General features: G+C 36.4%; 1 protein-coding gene across 1 annotated transcript; it reads left to right on the top strand.

Moving 5' to 3' along the window:
• The first annotated feature begins 3,791 nt into the window (after window positions 1-3,791).
• Window positions 3,792-4,697, top strand: LOC123810117 (olfactory receptor 4A5-like). Its single transcript, XM_045825578.1, has one exon. The coding sequence runs from the start codon at window positions 3,792-3,794 to the stop codon at window positions 4,695-4,697; it is 906 nt and encodes a 301-aa protein (XP_045681534.1).
• The last annotated feature ends 8,833 nt before the right edge of the window (window positions 4,698-13,530 follow it).

The following is a 13,530-nucleotide window of genomic DNA, read 5'->3' on the forward strand; positions in this document are numbered from 1 at the left end:
TACTATCCTGCACCCTTCCCTCTGGGGTAACCACCATACTGTTGTCTGTGCCTATGAGTTTTTGTTTGTTTTTATTCCTTGTTAATGTGTTGCTTTCAGTTTTCTTTCCCACATGTGAGTGAAATCATATGGTCATTGACTTTTTCTGTCTGACTTATTTCACTTAGTAGAATCTCATGGTCCATCCACATTTTTGCAATGGCAGGGTTTCATCTTTTCTCATGGTCGAGTAGTATTGTGAGTATGTGCCCCATCTCCTTTATCCAGCCACCTACTGAAGACACTTTGGTTGTTTTCATGTCTTGGCCACCAGGAAAAAGGCTGCAATGAACATAGCGGTGCATATATCTTATGCCAACCCAAACTTAATTTAAAGTACTGAGGCAATTTAAAATTGTAATGTAGCTAATGTGTTAAAATAAGGAGAAATAATTCCCTGTTTTATTCTAGAAGCTTGATATGAGATTTCAGATTTTTATTTTGAAATGTTTAAATTATGCTTTACATTCAATATTCTTCTGTACTAATTTCAAAGCTACCGCGTAGTGGCCACATAATCATGTACTCTACAGTGTGTTCCTCTCCGTATTTAAAGCACCCCCCCACCCCATACATAGTTACTACAATATTACTGACCACATTTCTCATGTGGGACTTTGATTCTGATATGGAAGCTTGATATGTGTGAATGTTTTCAAAACTGAAATTCATAGACACAGACAATAGTACGGTGGTAACTAGAGGGAATGTAGGTGTTAGTAATGAAGGATAGAGGGGGACCAATCTGTGGTGATGGAAGATGATTTGACTTTGGGTAGTGGGCACACAGTGCAATACACAGACCATGTATCATAGAAGGGTACACTTGGAACCCATATGAGCTTAGTAACTAATGTCATCCCAATAAATTTAATAAAAAATTAGTACAGCAACCCATATTGGTACAATTTAAAAGAAACCTGTTTTCAGGGAGGTAACTTGTTTATTATCACATATAGAGTCATAAAACTGTAATTAGAGAAGTGTTAACTGAGCGGTTTAAGATGAACGTCTAATAATACTATCTGTGAGTTTTTATAGCATTGGATCCTTGATGACTTAACAAACAGAGAGTAGATTATATACCCCGTTTCTACATCTAAATAATTTAACTGGCTAGTAGGAGATTTATTCTGGAGAAATGTAACATTGATGATTAATAACAATAAGGGCATGAGATAGATCCTGCATAAAGTAAGGAGTGAGAAAAAGAGAATTGGATAAGACTACCTATATCCTCATGCTCTTTAGCAGGTGTGCCTTTATCAGCCTACAGCTTCAACAATGGTAGAGCTTCTGAATAAACTGGAAGCAGCAATGTGAATGAGGCATGTAGAATGGTCCTCACAGGTGGCTTCTAAAGAAGGCTCAACCTTTCAGCAATCCTCCTTCCCTCCTCTGGCAAATGTATGGGAATGGAATCAGCTTGTCTGTCTTTGAAGTTAAGTGATTTTGTAATTTTCCTCTGCAATGAATAAACAAAAAATTTAGGTTTGTATCTATAGTTATAAAATTCTTCTCTCCTATTTAATTTTGTCCTTTACCATCAGATGTAGGGGAATCCAAGGAATCAATTTTTAAAAAATTTTCTTTGCTTTTCTTTATTACGACGTGCACTGTGTTTATATCTTAAGGCGTCTTAAGCTGCCTCCTGAGTATACACTGGAAGATCCCTGGGGATCAGGCTTCTAACACATCCTCAAGAAAGGAAATTTTTCTGAAAAAGATTTTTTAAAAGACTACTAATCTCAATTATCACGTTAATATTCTAACTACTTGGGGATATTTATTTCCTAAATATAATTTCTCCTTCCTGATTGCATCCTTTTGTTTCTTTCATTTTATGGTATTCAGTTCTTCCTATGATGTATGGATGCCACTTTTCCCCTGTTATTCTCTGTGCTATAGTCAAAATATATTCCATCACAGGTGAATACTACTACTCATGTGTAATCAAAGAGATAATTCCTGAGACATAAAATCTTATCCTATGCCCCAATGAGGGTTCATAAATTATAATATTCTTTTTATCCTTGGCCTATGTCTATAATTCTTACCATGTTGACAAAGATCCAGATGATTCCTTGTGATACAATGTTGATAGTGAAGCATTGAAGAACATTAATGATAGCTATCATTTATTCAAACTTTACTGGGTGCCAGCCAGTATTCTAGGTATTTACTTGTGATAAAACCACAACCCAAGAGACAGGCTCTGTTGGTATCCGTATTTCAAAAAGGATGAAACTGAGGCACAGGGAGGTTTATTAGTTTGTTCAAGGTCACATAGTAGTAAGTCGTGAAGCTGGGATTTCAACACACATAATGCGTCTCCAGAGTCCATGTGATTCATTACTGTGCTACACTCTCCTCCAAAGGGTGTTTTGGGTATTGAGTAAGTATACACTGAATAGAGTAACTTGTAATCAGTATTTTGTCTCTGTAATGATAAAATCCACTTACCACTGGGTAGCCTTTTTAAAGGAACAGTTATAGGCTTGGGCATTTCTATTTTATTATAGAAATATGAAAAAGTCAGCAGAATAGAATGTAAGATAGAGTTGCACAAAGAGTGTCATGGAAGGTAAGACTGGACTAGGTTTCTGAGATTGTCCAGTTCCAACCCTTGATCTTTCAAAGAGCAGACTGAGACAGACTTCCAATTACGTTTAGATATGACTCAGCCCCATGCCTTCTTGCACTGACCTTGGGCTCTTCCCTTGAGTATGTTGACTTTTAGAACCTGGGCACCAAAGCTCCATTTTTGAGCCCTCTCAGTACCTTGGAGGAATTATAAATATAACCATGTCTCCTTGTCTTCTACCTTTCTTTTCAGTGGCTGTATTCTCCTTCCTCAATATATAGCTCACCCCAAGAGTTTTGAAAGAAATAATACCCACTGGTAATGGAAGAGTTCATGATACTCATGGGTGAGTGAAGTTCAAAAATATTTGGTGAAAATCTAAATAGTGCCTCTGTGTTAAGGGTTTTAGGATATACAAAGATTACATGGAGAGTATTACAACTTCTTAAAAAGCTGATAGGAAAAAAAAAAGAAACAGAAAAGTTGCTGACAGTCACAGAGTCCAACTGAATAATTGCTTCAGGGAACAATGTCTTAATTATGTTATGGTTGGCTACAGTCCTGTTTGAGGAAATTTCATGAGATCCATGAAGACTGAACATCTTTGAGACATAAAGGACTGTATACCTAATAGCAACATATCATAGTATAAAGTGATTTTTTCCAAAAAGACATTAGTTTTGGTGCTACATAAATTTTATTATAGAGGTCCTTACCACAAATACTACCAACTCAGAGGACTGATTTCATGCCAATTTATTTAGAGAGCTTTTTTTTGCCACCACCAGAGAGTAAGTCATTGCTGACTTGTGTGCTCAGGAGTGGCAGTTGAAATAAGGCTGTATTAAAGACACAACTGGCTGTGGGACCTTTGATACTTTTCTCTGTCCACAATCCACTAAGACTTAGAGGGAAAACCTGTTATTTGTAGCCCAAATAAAATAATCTGAGGAGACATGAAATTGTCAAGGGAAGGTGCAATAGGCTATTAGGAAGAAGAACTCATAGATCTTCACCAAATGTTCATTATATGTAAACCCTTGTAGATAATACAATAATGAAGATGTGCTCCAAAACGTACTGGATGTATTCATAGTGTGTTCACAATTTCATTACAGGCCCCTTCTTCTGACGTCTTGCCCTGGAAACTGGCTTTAGAGAGGACTAAATGGGACATAGTAACAATGTGACAGAATTTGTCCTCCTGGGCCTCACTCAGGATCCTGGGGGCCAAAAAGCATTATTTGTCATATTTTTGCTCATTTACATTGTGACAATGGTGGGCAACCTGCTCATTGTGGTGACTGTTCTTGCCAGCCCCTCCCTGGACTCCCCCATGTACCTCTTCCTTATCTATCTGTCACTCATGGATGCAGCGTATTCCACTGCCATTTCACCCAAATTGGTTCTAGACTTACTCTGTGGTCAAAAGACAATTTCCTTCTCAGCATGTATGGCACAGCTGTTTCTGGAACACCTTTTTGGTGGTTCTGAGATCTTCCTTCTGGTGGCCATGGCCTATGATCGCTATGTGGCCATCTGTAAGCCACTGCACTACATAACCATCATGAATAGACAGATTTGCATCGTGCTGTTGGTGGTGGTCTGGGCTGGAGGTTTTGTGCATTCTTTGATCCAACTTCTCTTTGTGTACAACCTTCCCTTTTGTGGCCCCAATATCATTGACCACTTCATCTGTGACATGTACCCACTAATAGAACTTGCTTGCACTGACACCTACATCTTAGGCCTCACTGTAGTTGCCAATGGTGGAGCAATGTCTATGGTCATCTTTATTTGTCTACTAATATCCTATGGAGTCATCCTAAGTTCCCTTAAAACTCACAGTCAGGAAGGAAGGAGTAAAGCCCTGTCAACCTGTGGTTCCCACATCATGGTTGTTGTTCTCTTTTTTGTTCCCTGCATTTTTGTGTATATTAGACCTGTTTCTAACTTCCCCATTGATAAATTCTTAACTGTGACTTACACTGTTATCACTCCGTTGTTGAATCCTCTAATATACACTTTGAGAAATGCAGAAATGAAAAAATGCTATGAAAAAACTCTGGTGTAAGAAGTTAGGTATAGATAGAATGAGAATGTGTCACTCATATTGAATGCATTTGGTACTAATTTTGAAGCAACAAACAGGCAGTGCATTCCAACAAGGGATGACTTAGTCAACCGAATGAGTTCTCTTGGGGTGCTTGTTTGTATTTATACAAAGGTATCAAAAAGTATAAGAAATTATCCTTTGAGGTCAGAATCAATCTAATAGAGAAATTCTGAAGGATGAATGAAAAGGAACATTTTTCCTATTATTAGGAAAAATAAACTAGGTTCACCTTGTAACTTTTTTTTTATTATTCAGTTACAGTTTTCCTGATTTTTACCCCATTGCTCTCCCCTATCCCATACCACCAACCCCCACCTCCCACAGTCAATGCCCCCACATTGTCCATGACCATAAATTCCTTATTAGTATTTTTTGGCTTGCCCCTACCCCTTTTCCCCATTAACCCCCTACCTCCTCCCCTGTGGTCACTGTCAGTTTGTTCTCCATTGTTTATATTGAAATGATCTTTGGAAGCTTTTTTATTCCTTTGGAAAGTGAAAAGCAAGCTACCTTTGAAAATTTGTTTTGTTCAAAATAATGAGAAAACAATTTTTCTGATGCTTAGAGCAAATTTCTAAGGTTAAAACATTGGAGTTTATTTATTAATTTTTTATTGTTGTTCAAGTACAGTTGTCCCCATTTTTACTCCTCCATGCTTCCCTGCCGCACACATCTTTACCTCCCAATCTCAAATCTACACCCTCTGGCTTTGTCCATGTGTCCTTCATACATGTTCTTTGATGGCCCTTCCCTTGTTTTCCCCAGCATCCCTCTCCTCTCTCCCATTTGGTTATTGTCAGTTTGTTGTTTATTTCAAAATTTTAATGTTTGTTATTGTTGCATACAACAGATTTTTGCAGCTGCCTTAAGTATTTTTTCTTGAAGATTTCTTCTGTTTCTCATTTTGATGCCTGTGCATTTGAAGTTCAGGATGTTTAGATGGGAGATGGTACTATATTTGTTTAAATACACAATCATGGAGCAGTTCTGCTAGATGGGATGTTGGACATATTCAGAGGTTGGGATGAACCTGAATGGGATAGCTGACAATGAAAACAGATTCTAGCTGTTGATTGGAGTACAGAATACCATACTAATCCAAGTTGTAAACATATTTTCATGCTTTTCCTCACTAGTCATTATGTGCCTTCTTGCCATTCTTCAAAGAGTAGATGAAGCTTATTTTGACTTCATGACACTGAAGTTTGGGTAAAGAGATGCATTATTTTGCAGAGCAATGTGTTCCCTAAAAGTTGCATTCAACTTCAATACTTTAAATTATAGACTTAATAATGGTTTGTTTTTATATAAACAAAATTTTGGTTTTCAATCTTATCTTAAGAAGATTTTTTTCCCTCAGCCTGTAGCCCCTAAAGAACATCACAAAGTAGGAAGAAGATGGAATTGCTTTCATTCTATTGTAGGAACATCATCTATGTTTTGTAAGAGTTTTTTCCTAACTAAAAAAAATTAGAACTTTTCTTTTTTTAAAATTTTATTATGTATTTTTTATGCATACCAATAATATATGCAATTCATCCCAGAACATGATCAATATTGAAGTTACCTGTGTATATCATTCCTCTCCCTCTTTCCAGAGGTTATCTCAATGTTGAATTCTTTATGAATCATAGTTAAAAATTGTTTAACTGCATATGTATGTATCCTTAAGTTATAGAGTATACATTTTCATATTCCTTACCTTTATTAAAATTATGCTACATAGGACAAAGTTATCTGAGTCTTTGGTCTGCAATGTTCACTTCCTAAGAAACAAGCTTGTTGCCGCATGTCTCTGTAGTCCCACCAGTTCCTTGCTGTGTAGTATTCCACGTCTAAATATACCACATGTTATGAACCCATTTGGCCAGCTTGCTACTCTGTGCTGCTCTGGACATCCTGAAAGAAATTACTTTGTGTTAAATTGGCTCTTTGCCTGCTTACTTTTATGGATGGTTACAGTTTTCTCCTAAAGATGTATTATCAGTTACACTCCTGCTTTTGTTTATATGTGTGCATTTGTGTGTGTGAAGAAGTTAAATCTACTTTACAAAGGGCTTTCTGCTGTGATAAAACCAAGTTTTTTTTTAACACTGAAAACAATGCAAGCTACTTTTCTAATCTGATATGTCATATTTATGATAAAGTCCAAATATTTGTTTACCTATTTCTAGACTCTTTTCTTCTGATTGGTATCTTTTGATATCTCTTAAGATGCCTACTACACAATAGTCTAATTAAAAACAACATTTTCTCTTTAAAACAACTATTTTCCACATGATTATTATTTTTTCCACATAATTATTAAAATAACTTCAGAGGTCTAGAAACCTAAGATTTTGACAGACAGTATATTAAAGGTCTAATTAATTTAGAAGATAATTGATGTCTTGATCACATTGAATCATTCCTTCTAGGAACATGAAAAATCTCAGTATTTATTTAGGTCCTTAATATTCAGTTAACTTTTGGAATATTGCTGAGCATAATGGTATCAATGACTTTACTTTCCAATATCTTTCTAATACTTTATATCACATTTTTCATTTTATATTACTTAGCATAGGAAAAAATGATATAATAACTGTGAGTAGAGAAAACCTGGACTTATTCTTAGCTTTAATGGAGATGCCTGTGGGATTTCTCTACAATAATGTGTTCATTAAAAATTAACATCTGAAGTGTCCTCCTAGATACAAGATATCACTCTTCAAAGGAACAACTGGAAACTATTCACAAAGAGTTTATAAGATTAAAGAACTTCAAAAAATGGTGAAGTATCTGGGACTAGCAAGAGTCGGACATTATTACTACCCCAGTTATGAAGGACAAAAAGGAATAGATTTATTTTTTCAGAACATGGGAATAAGTCTAACAGAAACAGGAGGGTCATTTAACAGGAGCTGTGCCTTGAGTAGAGAGACAGCCATTTCCAAAGTGGCTCATGAGGTAAAGTGGCAGAGGAATTAGCACCTTGACGTCTCTTCACTCTCTGATCTTCTGTTATTTCCTTCCACTGGCTGAACTTAAAACAGTTGATGACCAGTTTACTGGTTAGTTTCTAAGGGCCCAGAATAAAGTGGAAAAGATTAGAGTTGGATCTACAGGAGCAAATGTAGCACATTCATCACACCCAACCCTTTTTGATTCTACTATTCACTTACAACTTTGGAAGGAAAGTAAAACTCTGTCCCCAACATAGGAAACATAAAAAGTCCCTTTAACTTTCATACCATCAATTGCTTTCAGCTCAGACATACTCCCACTTCAAACCTAATAGAAATATGAACCACCAATGCTTTTCATATGAAGTAGCAGAGGTGGAAAGATAAAGAAATTAAAAAAAGATGGTTACATAAAATAAAACATCCACTTCAGACTAAGGTTTTAGATCTTGTTATGTGATCAAAGTTAACAATGATAACTTCTCAACCACCAATTTTGTATTCGTTTCACTTTCTGTCAATTTCTTGGCTAGTAAGAGAATATTATCCACTTGGGTGATTCACACCTGAATTACCATAGGAGTCAAATCTATGATGGTTCTGTTTTGTTGTTTTCCTCATTTCTCTTTGCTGTCTACTGTGCATGGCAGTAGAAGGAGACATTGTATTGCATGCCTTCATTTGTTTGTGGCAACCTAATTTTCTGTCATTAATTAGGACCATGCACTGAATTCACTACAGGGATCTTCCTGTTTCATGAGCCTGGGAAGCCCAACATAACCATGGACATTTTCCATTGAAAACCTAATGGAACAATGACTGTGTTCATTGGTAAAAAGTATTCCTCTGTGGGCAGTAGGGTTTTTAAACATACCAAGCTCAAACTTCCAAGTAATTCAATCAAAAATACCTTAGGTGGGATATCATATGTAATAGGTGTAAGAATGATGAAGGTCATGCTAGACTCCACAGTTGATTCACTAATGTTTGTCCATACTGACTACAGGAGGGATGGCCTTATTTAAGCATAGGCATGGCTGAAGTATATACCATATCAGTTGGGATAAGAAATCAACATTGTTTTGCTCTGTCTTTTGTCTCAAGAGGCACTGTCATAAAAGACTTCACCATCCCATTTAATCATTTTATCATGTTGGATGCTTCTAAGTAATGGGGAACCTTGTGAGATCAGTGGCATAGACTGTAGTTATTTTAAAATATTGAAACAACTAAAGAAAATCATGTCTAAATAGCTGGAGAAAAAAACCATAAAACAATGTCTCAACAGCAAGTGACTTATATCAATAAACATGAAAATTGTGAAAGAGAACACAAATACATTATGGACAATAATTGTAATAAGAAATCCACTAAACTGGCTCAACAGTAGACCTGAGCAAGCAGAAGAAAGTCAGTGAAGTTGAGGATATGTCACTGAGATGATCCTGTTAGAGGAATGGGTGCATAGAGCTGTTCTGAGCCCCCTTTGTTGAATATTAATTTATGATAGAGACTTGGGTTTATTTCTAGGCTCTTTATTCTGTCCCATTGACCTATGTGTCTGTTCTTATGCCAGTACCAGGCTGTTTTGATTACAGTAGCCTTGTAATACAGTTTGATATCAGGTATTGTGATCCTTCCTGCTTTACTGTTCTTTCTCAAAATTGCTGCAGCTATTTGGGGTTGCTCGTGGTTCCACATCAATTTTTGAAGTGTTTGTTGTCTATCTGTGAACTATGCCATTGTGCTTTAATAGGTATTGAGTTGAATCTATAAATTGCTTTGGGTAGTATGAACATTTTGCTCATGTTAATTCTTCTGATACATGACCACAGTATATGTTTCCATTTGTTTGTGTCTCACTTAATTTCTTTCTTCAGTGTTGTGTACTTTTGTGTACAGTCTTTTACCTCCTTGGTTAGATTTATTCCTACGTGTTTTATTTTCGTTGTTGCTATATCAAATGGATTTTCCCCCCTGATTTCTGTTTCTGCTGTTTCAGTGTTGGTGTACAAAAGTGAGTTTGATTTCAGAATATGGACTTTGTATCCGACTGTTTTGCGAAATTCATTTATTAAGTGGAGCAGTTTTTTGGTGAGGTCTATAGGATTTTCTATGTACACTATCATGTCATTTGCAAACAATGACAGCTTTGTTTCCTCTTTTCCAATTTGATTGCCTTTTATTTCATTTTCTTGTCTGATTCTTGTGGCTAGGACTTCCAACAGTATGTCGAATAGAAGTGGTAAAAGCAGACATCCTTTTCTTGTTCCTGATCTAGGGGGAAGTTCTAAGGTTTTGCCAATTGTATATGATGTTGGCTGAGAGTCTCTCATATATGGCCTTTATTACACTGAGGAATGCCCCCTGCATTTCCACTTGGCTGAGTGTTTTTATTATAAATGGGTGCTGTACCTTATCAAATGCTTGTTCTGCATCTATTGGTATGATTATGTGATTTTTTGTCTTTGCTTTTGTTTATATGACATATAATCTTTATTGTTTTGTGAATATTGTACCATCCTTGCATCCTTGGAATGAATCCCACCTGGTCATGGTGTATGATATTTTTAATGCATTGCTGGTTGCAGTTTGCCAATATTTTGTTGAGGATTTTAGTGTCTATGTTCATCAGTGATATTGGCCTGAAGTTTTCCTTCTTTGTTGTGTCTTTATCTGGTTTTGGGGTTGGAGTGATGCTGGCTTCAAAAAAGGAGTTTGGGAGTCTTCCATCTTCTTGGATTTTTTGGAATAGTCTGTAAAAAATAGGGTTAGCTCTTCCTTAAATACTTTGTAGAATTCTCCTGTGAAACCATCAGGTCCATAGCTTTGGTGGTTAGGGAGTTGTTTGATTAGTGCTTCAGTTTTGTCAGCTGTTATCAGTCTGTTCTCACTTTCTGCTTCTTCATTGAGTTTTGGAAGATTATATTTTCATAGAAAGTTGTCCATTTCCCCTAGGTTTTAAAATTCCTTGGCATATAGTTTTTCATAGTAATTTCTTACAATTCTTTATATTTCTGTGGTATCAGTTTTATTCTGTCCTCTTTCATTTTTCTTTGTTTTTATTTGGATCCTGTCTCTTTTTTAATTAATTAGTCTCCTTTAAGTCTTGTTGATTTTTTTTTATCTTTTCAAGGAACCAGCTCTTGGATTTATTGATCCTTGGAATTGTGCTTTTAGTCTCTATGTCATTTAATTCTGCTCTGATGTTGGTTATTTCCTCCCTTTTACTTCTCTGGACTGTCTTTGTTGTTGTTCTTCGAGTTCTTGTAGGCGTAGTGTTAGGTTGTTTATTTGAAATGTTCCTATGTTTTTTAGGTAGGCCTGTATTGCTATGAACTTCACTCTCACTTCACTCTCACTCCACTGCCTTCAACTGCTGGCCTTATTGGAGCTCCCTTTCATGTTACTTTTTGTTTCTCCCTTGCTGCCTTTAAGATTCTCTTTTGTCTTAGAATTAGGCCATTTTAATTACGATGTTTCTTGAAGTCAGCCTCTTTGGGTTCTTCTTGATTGAGATTCTCTGTGTTTCCTGGATTTGTGTGACTTTTTCTCTCATAAATTAGGGAAGTTTTCCATCATTACTTTTTCAAACAGGTTTTCTATCCCTTGTTCTTCTCCTTGTGGTATCCCTATTATATAGATATTTCTCAGTTTCATGTTGTCCCACACTTTCCTTACCACCTCTTCATTCTTTCTGAGTCTCTTTTGCTTTTCTTGCTCTATCTGGATGTTTTTTTCTACCTTGTCCTGCAGCTCACTGATTTGAGCTTCTGCTTCATCCAGCCTGCTTGTAATTCCTTCTAATGTGTCTTTTATTGATGAGATTTTATTTTGTCATTTCTTCCTGGTTTTTATTTATAGTTTCTATTTCCTTTTTCATGCTTATGTAGTCCTCACTCACTTCTTTGTAGTTGTTTGTGAGTTCCCTGAGCATCTTTATAACCATTATTTTAAATTCTATATCTGATACTTTGTTTACTTCCATTTCACTTATCTCTTTTAGTCTGGAGTCTTCGATTGTGTTTGATTGCATGTTCTTTTTTTTGTCTCCCCATTTTAGGTGACTCTTTTTGTTTGTTTCTGTGCTTCCTGATGTTTTGCTTTGCTAGCTGTCTTCGTTGGGTGAACTTCTATGATAGGAATATGATGAGGTTCAATGGCGTGGTGTCTTTGATCTCCTTGTCTGGATGCTCTAGGTTTGCCCTTTTTTTCTGTTTGTGTGGGCTCTCTTGTTGTACTTGGGTTTTAACCTTTTGGTGGTTTCTCTGGTCGTCGTTTCTGTCCTCCAGCAGGTACACTGATGTTCACAGCCCCTACCTATTCTTGTATGTGATCAGTGGCAAGGGGTAGGCAAAATGGATGAAGACAGAGGGAGAGTATTTTATGGGGTTTAAAGTACCAGCAAGTAGAGAAGATATAGGAGATTCTTTGGATAAGTATAACATTAACTGTGATATTTCACCCAACTAGGCACTTTTTACAAAAGTTGAAAAAAAGATAAGACTCTTGTTAGAGGGGAGAATGATTGTGAGCTGAATCCAGAAAACAGAACAAGGTTAGATGATGAAGTATAGTGAGAATAAAGGATGGAAAATAGATGTAGTGTGAGAGATAATAGAGTTAACTATGGTATTAATAATGCTCAGGGTTGAAGTGAAGTGGGCTAAGATCAGAAAGAGTTGCTGTTTAGTATGTACAATTGTATGGGACAACAATTATGTACAATAGTACTGAAACAACAATAATAGGACAAGCAATACATGATTTGGATAACCAGAATAGAAAGTACCTGATCAAGAGTTGTGTGTTATTGGAACATGAGTGAAGTGAAAGAAGGGAAATTAAAGAGATAATTAAAGAGAGAATAAGGAAAACCAGTCAAACAATGCAATTAAACAGAGAAAGAAATCAAGAAAAACTAAACATAAAGAAGAGAAATAAAAAATACTAATAAATGAAAGTGGTAAAAGTAGTGAAAAGAATAATAATTTACATAAACAGTAAAATCCCAGCTCCATGGGATAGCAAAGTGACATTTTCCTCAGTTTCTCAGTTTTGGGGGTTAGCCTTGTACTGCCACTTTTCATCTGTCCCTGGACCCTTCACAAGTCCCCATCTTATTGTGTTACCTGGGGGAAGGAAAAAAAAAGAAAAAAAAAGGAGAGAGGATCCAGAGAGAAAAAAAAATAATAAGCCTTCTGCTGACTTTAAACCATTGAGTGAGTTGTGCTGGTCTTCTTAGATGCCACAGGAAGAGGTGGCCTGGGTTTTGCTTTTCTCCCTTCCTATGGTTTTGAGAGGATGGGGACCAGGTCTGTGTTGCAATATTCACAGTTTCCTGGCCTCTGCTGGCCCAGGTCCTCTGTGAGCTGCTGGGCTCAAATCAGCCATTCAGTTTTTGGGCACACAGTGTGAGACAATCTTGGACATGGAGCCCAATACAAGTGAGGTATGTGGTTCTGCTCACTGTCTTTGTGCTCTCTGTTCCCTGCACAATGGCTGGGACATAGAATCCACTCCATTGACTGTCACTTTTATTTTTGAATTCTTGATCTATTGGTATGAGTTTCAGTGATGAGTTTTGATGAATTCTTTTTAGATTAAATTTATGTGCATATTTGCTACCAATATTCATTCTTCTTTGATATTTGCTACAAATATTTCCCTTATGTTATTTATGCTATAATTATGGGTGTTACATAAATATGTTATATTTTCATATTCTTTCACTTTTGGATTTCTTCTATCACTTCAATCTTGGAAAATGCCATTTTCTTCTTAAAAAAATTTATCAATTATGGCAGATCCTGGCCGGCAGGATCCGTGTATGTTGTGGCTGCTCG

The sequence above is a fragment of the Phyllostomus hastatus genome, unplaced genomic scaffold (assembly GCF_019186645.2).
Source record: "Phyllostomus hastatus isolate PE091 unplaced genomic scaffold, TTU_PhHast_1.1 phas_scaffold_585, whole genome shotgun sequence".
Lineage (NCBI taxonomy): Eukaryota > Metazoa > Chordata > Mammalia > Chiroptera > Phyllostomidae > Phyllostomus > Phyllostomus hastatus.